A 16139-nucleotide genomic window follows, 5' to 3' on the forward strand; every position below is an offset into this window, starting at 1 on the left:
AAAACTGAACTGATTTTAGTATCATTTTATAAAGACTGAATTTCTGTAATAAAAATCTTGCTTTTGTTGTGTAATTGTAAAAAGAGCAAAGACACAGAGAAATCCCTATAGACTCACTGGAATGATGCTAACTAGCTTGTCATTGGACACTGTGTTGCTCACCTTTTACTCTGGCACATGGGTTAAAGGTTATGCTGGTGTCAGAGTTAGAGCTGCTGCTAAATGACTCACCTGTTGTTAAATGTGGTATCTTTCCCCCCCTTAATTCATTAAATGCTAGTGAAAAGGAAGCAAACAGAAGTCTGTAGCTAAGCTAACTATGCTACATGGTTGACAATCTCCCACAGTCTACCCACCTCACTTGGAGAAAAACTGGGTTTCAAATTGACACTCTTGTCTTTTTATCTCTCTGTATTTTTGAAAACCTGATTTTATAATTTTCCTTAGCATCAGAGTTACCGCCGCAGCGGTTCTTGTCTTGAACTGACTGCTGCTGCACACGTTATGGTCCAGCGTGCCAAGCAGGAACGAACCATTTCATGCAGATGCGCGGGGGGGGTTCAAAGCTAACATGGATGTGTGCTTTTTAGTCTAGGAGGGGTAACATTTAATTTTTACGGCTAAAAACAATTTTAAAAACGGAATATGCTTAATTTTGTAATTGACAGGGCCCCCCAATTTTTTCTATTTCTATGAAAAAAAAAAACCCAAAAAACTATTTTGTGGGGGGCCCCCTGTTGGTCAAGTGCCATTGGAATTGTCCTAACTTCCCCCCCGTCCTCAGATATAACATTCTGTGAACAACCAACCTTTTCAGCAATGACCTTTTGTGACAGAAGGATTCAGATTTGGTGGCTAACATAACATTTCTGCACTGAAGATATGCATATTTTTTACAGGTAATTAATAACATTTTAATTCTGTGATATTCTGAAAGCCATAATCATTAAAATAACTGCGTACTTGATATATTACTGTGTGTAAAGCATCAAGGTAATACATGAATGTCATTTTTTAAATTAATGAAATAAGTTACATTTTCGCTGATATTCTGATTTACTGAGACCCACCTGTAGGTTTCTTCTCTTTCATTCAAAACTAGAACTAGAGCCCATAGTAGCAGCTTTGAAACAGCAGAGGCGCTGTACAGGCTGGCAGTTAAAATTACCACATGTGACAAATGTAAAAAGAGGCAGACCAGGAAGTAAAACACATGAGTGTACAGGGAAAACTAGGAGGAGTAGGGAGAAAGTTAACATGCTGCATAGACAATCTTTGTTTAATGTAAACAATGTCCGCAGGGTTCTCTCGGTTTCCAGCGTTTCTAAATGACAGAAACCGGGTTTTTACTCGAGCATGTTTTACAGAAAGCTCCCCGGCGGAGCGTTCATCAGCAGGTCGATTCAGCTCCGTGTCCAGCTTCATAAACGACTCGTAAAGATGTCAGTGATGAAGCCTTCAGAGGAGAGGAGCTCGGAGCGAGGGAGAAACAGCTGCAGCCTGCAGACCAGTGAAGACAGGAGCGCTGCAGCTGCACAGAGGCTGACGGAGCAGGAGGTGACCATCCACAGACTCCACAGGGAGGCGTGTGAGGTACCACGAACCAAACTGTCAGTTGGTGCATCAGGACAACTCCAGTTAACACGAGAAATTAGCGTTTACACCGTCACTTATACCGAATTATGACATGATCACAACGTAATCACACCATAAATGGTACTTCTAAGCATCCCAAGCTCCATCCATCCATCCATCCATCCATCCATCCATCCATCCATTCATCCATCCATCCATCCATCCATTCATCATCACGATTAATCCGACTAGTCGCGATGAATCAATCATTTAAATAATCTTCAACTAATTTGAATCTAATTTATTTCCATACAAAAGGTAGTCCATACCATTTTAAAATAAAATAAAAAATATTTTTAATAAAGCTTTAGGTATATCATGTGTCTCTATGTGTCACAGCTGACAGAGCTCTTTACTCTTAAGTTTTTTGACACCTTCAAACGGCACATAAATTTATCCTTGTATTTCCCCAGCAAGGCATAAACGTTGGGGTGTTGCTCATGACGAACATTTGACTTGCAGATTCTAAAAGCATCCTGATAGGCTACCTGCAGTTTATTCATTATAGCTTTACTGTAGTTACACCACAGGTGATCCATATAAAAGGAAGCGCAATAAGCTCAAAAAACGGACCCTTTAACCTCATGTTAAATTTACGTCATAGGTTAATCGTTAACTGGAGAAGACAGACTCAATAAAGTGACATTTAGTGAAAGAACACACAGCAGTAATTAAGTGAAAATTTTACCAAAAAATACAAGTACTTTTTGCATTTAAGATACCCCTCCCCCCCACTTATTTGTCTATAACAGTGTTTCTCAATTCTGGTCCTCAGGGACCTCTGCCCTGCATGTTTTAGATGTCTCCGTTCCAGAATACCTGATTCAAATGATTGCATGACCTCCTCTGCAGCCATGAAGTGCTGCAGGAACCTGTTAGAAGGGAAACATCTAAAACATGTAGGGCAGTGTTCCCTGAGGACCAGAATTGAGAAGCACTGGTCTATAAGTAGGTTCCACCCAAAACTCCTCAAGTGGCATAGTTTTAACTTCACCTGGTTCAGATTCTTTAAAAAAAAAGATATCCTATTAAGCAACATATAATCAGATTAGCTTTACACTTTTAATCATTGGAAAGGGCCAAGCTTTTCACATGCTGATGTTAGAAGTATTTCTTTAGCTGCAGATGCATATTTTTCTACAAATGATCAAGCGTACACTAAAGGAATGCTATGTTATTACATTTTAGACAAAAAAAAATCTTATTTAAAAAAAGATTTAAATTATTTGTGTGCATCTTTTAATGTATTTCTAATAGGATATATATATATAAAAAGGTGCACGTGGTTAAATGAAAAATCTGCAGAACGTGCCAAATTTTTTATCTGATAAATTGATCAGTGTTGTCAAGTCGTCCGAATAATTGATAGAAAAATTGATTACGATGGTTGATGGTGCAGTTGGCTGCACAGTCGCCTTGCAGCAAGAAGTTCTTGGTTTGAATCCTGGGTTGGGGTCTTTCTGCGTGAAATTAGCAGGTTCTCCCTGTGACTCTGGCTCCCTCCTGCAGTCTAAAAACAAAACTGTTGGGTTAATTAGTCTCTCTAGATGCTCTTAGATTTGTGTGTTTGTTCTCTGTTTCACCCTGTGGTGGACCGATGACCTGTCCAGGATGTACTCTGCCTCTCGCCCAATGACCGCTGGAGATAGGCACCAGAACTCCCCCCGCGACCTTGCAAGGACAAGTAGGTTTAGACGATGAATGGATAAAATGACCAGACTGTCATGTGACCTTTAGAAGAACCTGATCCTGCCCAAATACAAGAAATAAAGAGGCATCATGAAATAATTCTGATAAACAGTCTGTCTCAACAGTTTCATTTTTTGTAAAACAGTTGGACCTGGTGGAGAATGTCCAGAACGGCTTAGGTGAAGTCTGTGGGTCAGAGACCAGAGCATCATGGGGATCGTGTGGAAACTAAATGTTTAACTGAACCTGCATGGAATCAAAAAAAAAAAAAAAATTGGAATACTGTTGCTGAAAATTGCCACGATTTTTTCATTCATGACTTATGCACATTTTCATTTTCTTTTCTTCCTTTGTCATGTTGGTCATTTTGCCAAGTTCTGGTTATAGGGATGTGATTTACAAGCTAACGTAAATATTTTAAAGCCTATTCTCCAATGTAAGGATTTTAGAACTAAATATATACACAGGTCACACATTTTAGATTCTAGTTGTAAAAAACGATTGAAAACCATGTATCCACAAGGTCTGTATTTCTAAAACTTTACTTTAACAGTTAGCATTTTCCCACTAAGCTCAAAACCAATGTGACTGGTTTGATTTATTATCTGCAGTATTACGTTTTTAACCCACCCGGCAGCGGTAATCGTTTTTGTCAGACATCTCATATTCACCAGCTCTGACTTGCTCCTCCATCAAACAGAGGCGCGGCGCTCTGCCTCGATGACAGTGGTGCAAAGGTGTCGTCTACGTGCCTTTAGGCTTATCTGTTGTAAATATTGCGCTTCGGAGTGAGGATGAAGTTGAGGCAAGTTGGCCGCGACCTGAGGAGAGTGGTAGGGCCTGGGTGGGAAAAGCACAATACCGTGGGGGGGCCCGGCAATGCCAGCTTCACTATGCGGCCCCGCACCGCCATGCGAAATGACAGGCCGTGTCACCGAAAGGCCCCAGGCTTTTTTTGCTTTTGTGAGCTGTCAAAGCTCACCAACTAGTGCGCTCTCAGTTTGAAACAGACTGAGAGATGGCATTTTCTAACTTCCCAAAACATGGCAAGAGAAGTTCAGTGTGTTTCGCCTTCAAAAGGTGTTTGCGTGGAACGATTAGTCTAAATAAACTGTCTATAAAGCGTGCATTGAAGAGGTAGCGCGGTTGATTAATCGCTCGCCTTTGGAGGCACACAAAAGGATAGCACAAATTAATCACCAACATCACGAGAATTAACCTGTTTTACATCTGTTTGTATGCACAGAGGTCAGCTTTTCCCTTTTTACCTTCACCTGAGCCAATCTGTTGGTGTGTATACACCCATATCCGGGATCAGTGCGTTCAGGCTGCTTACTTACCGAGCTTACCTTTGTGTAATTAAATGTACTGTATATAGTTATGTATGCAGGGGTCACATGCCGGCATGCATGCTTGTTTGTCATGCTAATTGGGGCCTGCTCATAGCATTACATGGGGAAGAGTGACTGCCTTGTGAAGCAGGCACCTATTGTTCTACACCTAATAGAATGTCTCTTTATTTATTTATTATTCTTCCGTCACCGTTAATGCGGCTCATACCGCCACAAGAAAGGTATCAAAACGTGCGGCTCGATCTCGGCATCCGGCCTATTATTCTTATTGGGGTTTCGTGTAAAAATGGTGACGTAAAAAGTTAAAAACGAGCAAAATTTCCAACTGTCGAACCTTAGAGTGCAACTGACACCAACTGCCGTTTTTTTAGAGTGAGAAAATGAGTAGATTTTTGACCCCAAAATAATTTTGAAATGGCTCTCATGGCTGCAAAAATTGCTCTATTGGTATGAAAGTCGGTCATGATATTGATATGAGTGTCTGCTCCGGTAAAATGTTTTCAAAATGTCCCTAGGGCTTACAGTTTACGGTGACTTAGCATTAGCCTTTTACCTAAAATAACCTATCAGCTAATTTTCTTACTTATTAGCGATGTTTAGTATACTAAATGGAGTAAGTCAATGACAGAAAACATGCTAGTGATGCCCCACATGCTACTGAGAGCCTTCACGCTAACATTAGCATTTTGGCTAATTTTAGGTTATGCATTAATTTTAACATACTGAATGGTACAAGTACAGCTTAGTCAACATGCATCTGCCTCTCCACAGGTTATTGACTACAATTTAGCTAAGCTTAGCATTGATGACTATTTTTAGCATCAGAACGCTGGGTCCGAACCGACGGGCACACTTTGGCAGGCCCCGGTTAAATTTCTTCAGGAATTTTCTAGCTAAATTATAATATCTTCATTATGTTCAGGCAAAGAAGCAGATGTATGTGGACCCTTCCAGTGGGTATAAGGTGTTCACAGAGTATGCCCACCTTCAGAGAGGGAAATGCTGCGGCAGCGCCTGCAGACACGTGAGCTCTTTTGTCTTCTTCTCTTTTTTTTGTTGTTGTTGTCACCAGGTTGTGTCGTCCTTTGGATCGCTGGTATTCTTCTGCACATTTTGTCTCCTTTATCCAGCCTCAGCTGTTTTGCTCTGTTGTGTTTTTTTTCCCCCATTGTGTTTCTACTCTTTTTAGTCTGCTGTACTTTTTGGTTTGCTGGTAACATTACGGATGAAAGAAAGCATGCAATTGGTAATGAAAATTAATAGTAAAAAGTATGGCAGTGTGTTCTATTGATGCATCTACAGGTGCGTCTAAACAAATGGGAATATCATCAGAAATGTTATTTATTTCTATGATTTAGTTCAAAAGCCACTCCAGAACCAGAGTCAAAGTGTTTTTACCTGAGATATGGGAAAAGGAGTGGACTGCTGCTTAATAGCCCAAAGTTCTCAAAGTTATGCATTTAATTTGCAAATCAAGACCCTAGAGTCTACCAGGAACCCGAAGAGCCCTTAAAACTTCGTTCTGCTAACATGTTTTATGGAAATGCTCATTGCATTTTCCAGCAGGAGTTGGCACCTGTCTACACAGGCAAAGCAAAACCTGGTTTAACGACACCAGTGTCATTGTTCTTGACTGGCCAGCAAACTTGCCTGACTCAAGGTTGTTTTTTCAGAAGCATTTTTTTCTTGCACTCAACTTTCCTTCAGTATGCTTGGATGACTCACTCTTTGAAAACATTTTCTAAGTTATGGAGGTGTACTTTTATATTTAAGCTGAGAGTTATCTAAAGTTTCAAATCTCAACTACATGTCTGGAGTCAATAAAAGCTGATTGTTTGGGAAGGTGAAAGTTTGGGACAGGGAAAAATTAGGAGAGGTAAAAGTTGCTTTTACTGAGCCTTTAAAACAAAACAAGTCTTTTAACGCAAGTTTATTTGTATGGCGCCTTCATACATGTAAAGCAAGAGAGAAAAGAGAATCACATTAAAAGCACAAAATATGTTGATCCATAATTGTAAAATAATTATCACATACAAAAATAGAAATGTGTATGAGAAATTAACTGATGAATCTATTTAGAGCAAAAATGAAACCATTAAAATGGTTCAGGCAACAGTTTTCCTATTTTCTGACTTGAAAAATGCTAAACTGGAAAAACCAGTGTGATAAAAGATGGTTAATTGTCTAATGCCAAAGAAAAACAGCCTTCAGTCTGTTGTGTTTGGGAATTTTGGTGCTAGAAAAGTCCTGAGACTGAAGCAGAGGCAGCAGAACAACCCCAAAAAGTATCAAAGCATATTAAGCATTTGTTAAAATGGTCCAGTCAAAGTCAAGACTTCTAAAAAGACTGTCTGACCAATCTGACTGAGCTCAAGCTATTTTTGGCCAACGTTTTCAGACTTAATCTTCTCCCAAAGGGGAACGCCTTGACAACGTAAAAAAATAAATCACTTAAATTCGACATTCTCTTCCAGAAAGATATTTTCCACCTGCACTGCTCATCTCTGTTATTGAACCTGTTTGCTCCCATCTGAATTAAAGTCATAATTCTGCTTTTTTTCAGTTCCCTTACGAAACAACACTTTGCAAAGTGGTGAAATGAAATGACCTCTGGTTTTAGTCTCAATTGTTTTACCACATTATGCGCAGGATTACTCGTCCTAGAATAGACTGGTGAAGATGGCACCTTGCTTTGCTCTGCTGAGTCCGATTCTGGCTGTTTCAATCCCAGCCTGCTTCGTCTCGCCACACCACTCCTTCCTTCTAGTCCTGTCCTGTCCTGCATCGCCCTGTTCTGTCCTGATGTGTCTCATTCTGTCCCTTTGCATCGTGTTTTTAATTTGTTTCATGTGCCGTATTTTCATGCATTCTTAGTGTGACTAAAGAGCTGCTCTACATGCATCATTTGATTTAGTCATTTTCTCTCACAGTGTCCATATGGCCAGGTCAACGTGAAGGACCCTGCGATGAGGAAACGCTTCAACTCCCTGTTTTATGTATAGAGCTGTAACTAGGCAGAGGTAAAATGCTAAATGCTGTTTGGAATGAGCCCGGCTCTCCTGGCTCGTCTCCTGCCTGTCGTTATTTTGCCTCCGTGTGAGTCATTTTTTTTTTTTTTGCTGTGTAATAAATGATGAAATATTGGTAGTGTCTGTGCAATACCTACCTCTTATGAATCACAACTACTCTCAGGATTGTTTTCATTGTCACAAATGGAGGATTTGGAGAAAGGATTTGTTCACTAGACCTTAATGTAAAATAGTCTTTTATAACTTTGTTTTCTCTTAGCGTGGTTTGTTTTCTGCATATTTTTCTCTTTTTTTCCCTCCAATGTCCACCAGAACGCCCCGAGCTTCGTTTTTTTTTTTCATGTCTGTTTAAGAGTATTTAAGATTTTTGCGGTATTCCCCTCCTCAGATGCATTTACAAGGGTTGTGGGAGTATGGAGATGAAAACTGAGAGTGCATTTTAGATCTTCGCCCTCAAGACAAAGGGCATATGAGCGAACGTAACAGCAAATAGTCAGACGGAGCTCTTTTGCTTTCGCATCTCTCGTTATCTTTTGTTGCTCCCAAATGTACAAACATGCATGAATATTAGCATCATTTGCACTCCACAAGTGCTTGACTGAACTGTCTACCTTTGACTGATGCGCTGTGTTGTTAAAAATAGGAAGGTGGGGGGAGTAGGGGGGAGAGGAGGGTCAGCCCTCGCACTTGGCTGCGCTGCTGTTGCACCACTTGATGGAATCAGGCTGTTAGCAAACATGCCATGGACATCAGCAGTAGCCCTCCCTCCCCTCCTCTCCCCACCGGACGCGCAGCTCAGCCTCCTGGCAACACTTGGCTACAGCGCAGCTCCCCGCGGCAGCTCTCCAGAGCTGCAGCCCTAATGAACTCCTGGGCCTTCTCATCCCAGGACTGCAATAGATCAGCTCATGTTCGCCAGCGTGCTGAGACGCACACATGCATAGGGATGCTCCCTCCATCAGAGCGCCCTGTGGCTCCTAATAGGCCAATATAGAAGAAAGGTTGCGCTTAACGCAGCACTTTGTAGCCCACAGTAATGGTAGATGGAGAGGTCAAGTGCTCACGCAGCTCCACCTGTGCGTGCAGGAGGCGTCGGGGAAAGCGGCGCCGCTTGATTTGTGAGTGCATGTGGGAAGGCAGCGCGGCGCCTCCGGGCTCCTCTGTCTCTCTCTGCTGCTCTGAAGATGCCACACACACTCGCCCGTCTCCGCCTGATTGGGCAAACAGCGTCGTGATGAGAGGATGTGTCTGCCGCCGCGTCCACGGCAGGTGGGTTCCCCGAAGGCTGGCTGGCGCTTTACAGTGATCGGAGCAAAAGCCCGTCGAGCGGCTATACAAGCAGACTAGTGATCCCAACATGACTGGCTGGGCAGGACGGGTTCTGCGGCGGGTTTGTTTGGGGCGGGTTTGTTGGTGCTCCTCTAAGCAGAGGCAGCGGAGCGTGCGGCGGCTGCGGCGGGACGGTGAAGGTGTCACACTCATCAACTGCAGCCCTACCTGGGGCCCGCTTGCCTGCTGCAGCTCCGTGGGGTTTTTTGCCTCGGGACTTGTCTGTCACATTAAAGTAGATGCGTTGCCATTCAGGACCTCGGCGGTCCCGCAGCCTGACCATGAAATAGGCCAACTTTCATGTCTGCCCTCATCCCCTCCGCGTCTTCCAATCCAGGTTTGAGTCCCACCCCAGCTCCCCCCTACACACACACACACCACACACACCCCATTATGCTCTAACTAAGCAGTTGGTGACTGCGACACAACAGCGGGAGATTCTGTTGAATCTTATCAGTTCACGGTTATCACAGGCTTCAGGCTTTTTTTATGAGCATTTTTATCATTTGTTTTAATCTGGTAAAAATCAGTTCCTTGTTTTAGGCTTCGCTTTGTACAGGTAGTCTGGACCCTGTGCTATTGTGAAATGATTGTTACAGGCATGGACTTGTTTAAGTTTTAAATTTAACTCAATGGCTATTTGGTCATGACATAATGCACCAGCTCCAGGAAGCTTACCGGAAGCTGTAAACAATCATCAAACACTGCAAAGAGAGAAGTGTAGAACCAAATGAGGCAGCTGTCAATGTTAGTTCGATATTTAGAAGCGTGGACTGAATGGTTTCCTTCACTTCCTCTGCTGCAATTACTAAAACTACAGGCAGACTAGGATTTTAAAACAGCAATCGATGTCATCTTTCACAACTAGTCCCTCTGTTCTCTGATTGGGTCAGTTGAAATTCTACCATAGAAATCCAATTCAATGGGAGAAACCACAGACTGAACAGTGAAGAGATTCAAATCGAGCTGAATTTCCTGGGAAAACAATGACCAGGCAAACATTTTTTATGTGTCCACCATTATAACAAGCATACAAACAGTATTAAAGTATCCTCTTTGCTTTCATCTAATAAAATAGATTTTCAATCTTCAGTTAAAACTATTTAACTGTGTTTGATTTCAAGTTTTATGCGACGTTATACTGAATTGCAACATATCAATTTAAAACCTAACCCTATGCCTAATGTAAGTGTACTGCAAATTCCAAAATAAATGCTGAAAAATATTTATAATTTCCCATTTCCTATCCTGGTTGCAGGTGGTCATTGGACAAGAGGCAGTGTCCAGCCTGGACAGGTCACCAGTCCATCACAGAGCAACACAGTCACAAAGCTGGAGTACCCAAAGAGACCCACTGCATGGAGGGAGAACATGCAAACTCCATGTGGAAAGGCCTGTGCAGGTTTCGAACCAGGACCTCCTTCCTTCCTGCAGGGCAACAACGCTAACAGCTGCTCCATCATGCAGGCCTGACATGAATATACTGGATATATTGTGGATAATGACTCTCACTGTGGTTAACTGGAGACCCAAAAATTTAGAAACGTCTTTGTTACCTTTTGCAATATGTTAGTCAGTGACTCTGTTTCTGTGTTTCTTTGTAAGATCCTTTAGCCTACTTCATGTTGTCAGATATATTTTGTGTAAGTAATTCCTTTATTCTCTTGCATAGACAGTAAAATTGAACCTAAAAATGTAGCAAATCCCAGTTAATTCATGATTTACAAATTTGGGCATTTATAATTTCATAGAGGACAAGGTAGGCTTGGATTCCCCCCCTTAACTATATTTTGTTTTTATTCAAGCTATATATAATATTAAATTTGCTTCAGGTAGTGTGACGAAGACACAAAAAAATTGTAAGGAACAAATTATTTTCCCAGCAATGCAGCTACAGACTCATTCAATAAATTAGAATATTATTGAAAAGTTCATTTATTTCAGTAACTAAATGAAACATGTCATGTAGATGTTTTCAAGCCTTCATTTGTGTTAATTATACTGTAGAGGATTAGGGCCACTGGGAAAAAAATCTGACTTTAATCTCAGAATTCTGACTTTAATCTCAGAATTCTGACTTTATTCTCAGAATTCTGACTTTAATCTCAGAATTCTGACTTTAATCTCAGAATTCTGACTTTAATCTCAGAATTCTGAGATTAAAGTCAGAACTGTTTTATTTTTTTTCCAGTGGTCCTAGTCCTCTTCTGTATAATTATGATTATTTTCTGCTTACTGTTAATGAAAATCTGACAAAGATTAGAATATTACTTCAGATCAATAAAAATGTTTTACTGCAGAAATGTATGTTTGATGCCTAATTAAATAAAGGTCGTTATTTTCAAAGTTAGTTGAATCACATATTCTAATCTATTGAATATCAATATTGGCTTTTGGGGGTAAAACAAATGTGAACATATGAGCAAACACTCCAGATTCACTTGCCCTCCTCACTGCAGATCTGCTGCTGCACTACAACTGTCAGGCAGACATGTGAGGTTTTTATTTCAGGCATTTTGGACTGAACATCTCTGACCCTCAGCCGGAGCATATGCTGCACTGGAGCAGAGTGGCAGCTCTACACCGTGTGCCTTTCTGCAGGACGATGCCACTAGCCGCAGAGAAAGAGAGAGCTGTCCAGATCGGATCTGCGTGCAGACGGGCTCTAGTCACAACCAGTTGACAGGCCAAGCAGCCCCCACCATCTCACAGAGCCTCAGCAACCCCGCGGCCAAAGGCCCCAACCGCAGCCAGTTAAAGTGTCTCCATCACTGTTGGACAGACCAGCCAGGAACTGACACAGGGTTGGCATGAAGACAGGAAAAAAAAACCTCGAGTGTCAGCCTTATGATGGCTGAAAGGAACATCAGTAACTAGCCGGGCACTGCTTTGTACGTTTGTGTGTGCGCGCGCGCCCGCGCCGCCGCGCGCACGCGTGTCTTGATATTCAAGCAGCATTTGAGCAGCCCCTACATCAACGTCTGGTCCTTCTACACAGACAGTGTCAGCTCGCCTCGGGGCAGCAGCCTCCGCAGTGGTCATATGGACAACCGCATCCCTGTGGTAGAATTAGTGATAAAAAAACACACGCGGCCGCTGAGTGATAGTCAGCGCACCAGATTCCTTTGGACAGACAGGGCTGCAAATAGCACAGAGGAGCTGCCTCTCCCTCAGACCGCAACTGGTGGTCAGGCTCATGCCAGGCGGAGCCGCGGCCGCCAGATGAGCCCAGATGAAAGTCAGGGGCAGTCAAAGGCACCTAGGAGCCCGAGGAGCGCTCTGGCCTGTTTATCCCCTCCCTGGTTCTACATTAAAGCGCTCATATCTGTGATTTCTTGTCACACCCATCCAGACAATGTCATTGCTTTCTTTACATCGCGTCTTTAAGAGAAAGGTGGCCGTTTGCGGAACTAGTTAGGTTTACTTGAATAGAAGGTACTTTTAGGAGTTTTTTTTGTGTGTGTGCGTTTTGAAGTATCGCTACTCTTACGCGAGTAATATTTCTGGATACTCTACCCACTGCGAGCAACTGAATGAAAAACACCAAAAAATTCACGCCTACAATGTTTGTTAAAATTTTATAAGCTTTACATTGAAAGAAATCTATTTTCACTTAACTTTATGTTTTGATCAGTTACTCGGTACTTGAGTAGCATTTTTAACAATTCCAATTTTACTCTGACTTCAGTGATTTCTTGGATGGATTTTCTTATTGGTACTTGATAAAAATTTCTCCAAGCAGCTTTACTGAATGAAGAACACCAAAAATTCACCAGACACACCTGCAGTTTTTGTTAAAGTTTCATGAGTTTTACAGGGAAAGAAATTGATTTGGAAAAAAATGTTTCCATTTATCTTANTTTTTTTCCAGTGGTCCTAGTCCTCTTCTGTATAATTATGATTATTTTCTGCTTACTGTTAATGAAAATCTGACAAAGATTAGAATATTACTTCAGATCAATAAAAATATTTTACTGCAGAAATGTATGTTTGATGCGTAATTAAATAAAGGTCGTTATTTTCAAAGTTAGTTGAATCACATATTCTAATCTATTGAATATCAATATTGGCTTTTGGGGGTAAAACAAATGTGAACATATGAGCAAACACTCCAGATTCACTTGCCCTCCTCACTGCAGATCTGCTGCTGCACTACAACTGTCAGGCAGACATGTGAGGTTTTTATTTCAGGCATTTTGGACTGAACATCTCTGACCCTCAGCCGGAGCATATGCTGCACTGGAGCAGAGTGGCAGCTCTACACCGTGTGCCTTTCTGCAGGACGATGCCACTAGCCGCAGAGAAAGAGAGAGCTGTCCAGATCGGATCTGCGTGCAGACGGGCTCTAGTCACAACCAGTTGACAGGCCAAGCAGCCCCCACCATCTCACAGAGCCTCAGCAACCCCGCGGCCAAAGGCCCCAACCGCAGCCAGTTAAAGTGTCTCCATCACTGTTGGACAGACCAGCCAGGAACTGACACAGGGTTGGCATGAAGACAGGAAAAAAAAAAAAAACCTTGAGTGTCAGCCTTATGATGGCTGAAAGGAACATCAGTAACTAGCCGGGCACTGCTTTGTACGTTTGTGTGTGCGCGCGCGCCCGCGCCGCCGCGCGCACGCGTGTCTTGATATTCAAGCAGCATTTGAGCAGCCCCTACATCAACGTCTGGTCCTTCTACACAGACAGTGTCAGCTCGCCTCGGGGCAGCAGCCTCCGCAGTGGTCATATGGACAACCGCATCCCTGTGGTAGAATTAGTGATAAAAAAACACACGCGGCCGCTGAGTGATAGTCAGCGCACCAGATTCCTTTGGACAGACAGGGCTGCAAATAGCACAGAGGAGCTGCCTCTCCCTCAGACCGCAACTGGTGGTCAGGCTCATGCCAGGCGGAGCCGCGGCCGCCAGATGAGCCCAGATGAAAGTCAGGGGCAGTCAAAGGCACCTAGGAGCCCGAGGAGCGCTCTGGCCTGTTTATCCCCTCCCTGGTTCTACATTAAAGCGCTCATATCTGTGATTTCTTGTCACACCCATCAGACAATGTCATTGCTTTCTTTACATCGCGTCTTTAAGAGAAAGGTGACCGTTTGCGGAACTAGTTAGGTTTACTTGAATAGAAGGTACTTTTAGGAGTTTTTTTTGTGTGTGTGCGTTTTGAAGTATCGCTACTCTTACGTGAGTAATATTTCTGGATACTCTACCCACTGCGAGCAACTGAATGAAAAACACCAAAAAATTCACGCCTACAATGTTTGTTAAAATTTTATAAGCTTTACATTGAAAGAAATCTATTTCCACTTAACTTTATGTTTTGATCAGTTACTCGGTACTTGAGTAGCATTTTTAGCAAATACAATTTTACTCTGACTTCAGTGATTTCTTGGATGGATTTTCTTTTACTTGAGTAAAAATATGTTGAAGCATTGGTACTTGATTAAAATTTCTCCAAGCAGCTTTACTGAATGAAGAACACCAAAAATTCAGTTTTTGTTAAAGTTTCATGAGTTTTACATGGAAAGAAATTGATTTGGAAAAAATGTTTCCATTTATCTTATTTTTTAGTTATATTTATATGAATTATGTTATTGTAGGCCTTTACAATACCAACATTTTCATGTAACTTTATATTTTGGTCTGAATGATGGTAAAATCGTTTAAATATTAAGTACTTGAATAAAAGTACTTGTTACTTTTACTCAAAAGTATCAAGTACTTCTGAATAAAATTCAAGTATTGAATAAAAGCAGCCCTTGAGTCGCCTTTTTACCAAATATATTTTTACTCTACTTGAGTAAAAATTCTGGATCCTCAACCCACTATGAGTGACTTCACTGAATGAAACTTGTTTCAACCAAAAATTCACCAGACACAGACACACACCTGCAGTTTTTGTTACAGTTTCATAAGTTTTATATTGAAAGAAACTGATTTTGAAACTTGTTTCTCTTGCCTGATGTTGTTATTTTGTAATTATGTGACTTACATGAATTACTTTTATTTAAGATTTGTGATATACCAGCATTTCCTCGTTTTGGTCTGTCTGATTCAGTCATTTTTAAATCTTAAATGATTGACGTTTTGATCAGTTACTCTGTACTTGAGTCGTCATTTTACCAAATACCTTTTTACTCTTGAGAAATAATTTTCACTTGAGAGAAAACACGTTGAAGTAGTGCTTCTCTTACTTGAGGACAATTTTTTTGGCTACTCTACCCACCTCTGTCCGTTTGACAACATAACCTGAACCAGTATATTATGATACAGAACATCCATCTATTATGTTTCCATGTCCTTTCTAGTGTGGCCAGATCTGGACTAATACACGCACCATTCCCCGGGAGGATACGGCGTCCCCAGAGGAGCCGGAGGAGTGTGTTTATGTGTGTGTGTGATGGTGGAGCTTCTCTCCGATGCAGGGAGGGGAGGCAGGCAGCAGTTGGTGTGCAGAGAGCAGAGGCTCAGGCTGGCTAGTTAAGAGCTTCTCTCTCCTATCCTCCATCTGCCAGGGACCGGGGTTGTGATTTGAGCTCCAGCAGAGCAGAGCAGGGAGGAGATCGAAGGAGGGAGGGAAGGGAAGGGAAAGATAGAGGGAGATAAAAGGAGGGGGGGGAGTAGAGGAAGCAGGGAGTTTGAGTTAGATAGAAATGACCAACAAGAAATGCAAAAACATAACTATAATCTCAGCAGAAGATTTGATTAAGCTGCTTTAAAATCAAGTAAATCGGCTGCTCTGATATTTCCCGTTTCCATCAAAAATGTTCCCTTCATGGTCATTTTGTGCCTGTAAACATCTCTCCATCCTTTCACCCACCCACACAGGCTCCATGTGACTGTGATACATGTGACTATAAAGCTTTACAGTGCTTCTCTCCTCCCTCTCTTCCTCCTCCTCCTCAGCCCCCCTCCACCCTCTCTCCCCTTCCCTTTCCTTCATTCTGTCAGTGTTTAGCTTGTGGTTCCCTGCTCCACAGTGGATCCTGGGAGAGCCGGGGAGCCTTCCCTCCTCCTCCACCACCACCTCCTCCTCCACCTCCTTTCCTGTCCACGCTCGGGGAGAGCTGCTCTGCAAGACAGAGTGTCACTGGAGGTGACCCAGAAATGATAAC

The 16139-nt window shown here is 42.2% G+C and overlaps 1 protein-coding gene across 4 annotated transcripts; it reads left to right on the plus strand.

The window, feature by feature from the left end:
- The first annotated feature begins 1175 nt into the window (after window positions 1-1175).
- cunh1orf53 (chromosome unknown C1orf53 homolog) lies at window positions 1176-10873 on the plus strand. Of its 4 annotated transcripts, none has more exons than XM_016661880.1 (4): window positions 1176-1593; window positions 5599-5700; window positions 7607-7696; window positions 8792-9938. In XM_016661880.1, exons 1-3 carry the CDS (start codon window positions 1357-1359, stop codon window positions 7676-7678), a joined length of 411 nt encoding a protein of 136 aa, XP_016517366.1. In that variant the 5' UTR covers window positions 1176-1356; the 3' UTR covers window positions 7679-7696; window positions 8792-9938. The 4 variants fall into 4 exon arrangements, with proteins under 4 accessions (XP_016517366.1, XP_016517365.1, XP_016517363.1 ...); XM_016661879.1 differs by lacking the exon at window positions 8792-9938 and adding an exon at window positions 10293-10873 and having other exon boundaries at window positions 1206-1593; XM_016661877.1 differs by lacking the exons at window positions 7607-7696; window positions 8792-9938 and adding an exon at window positions 10293-10873 and having other exon boundaries at window positions 1207-1593.
- Window positions 10874-16139: the final 5266 nt, after the last annotated feature.

Source organism: Poecilia formosa, unplaced genomic scaffold, assembly GCF_000485575.1.
Source record: "Poecilia formosa unplaced genomic scaffold, Poecilia_formosa-5.1.2 Scaffold347, whole genome shotgun sequence".
NCBI lineage: Eukaryota > Metazoa > Chordata > Actinopteri > Cyprinodontiformes > Poeciliidae > Poecilia > Poecilia formosa.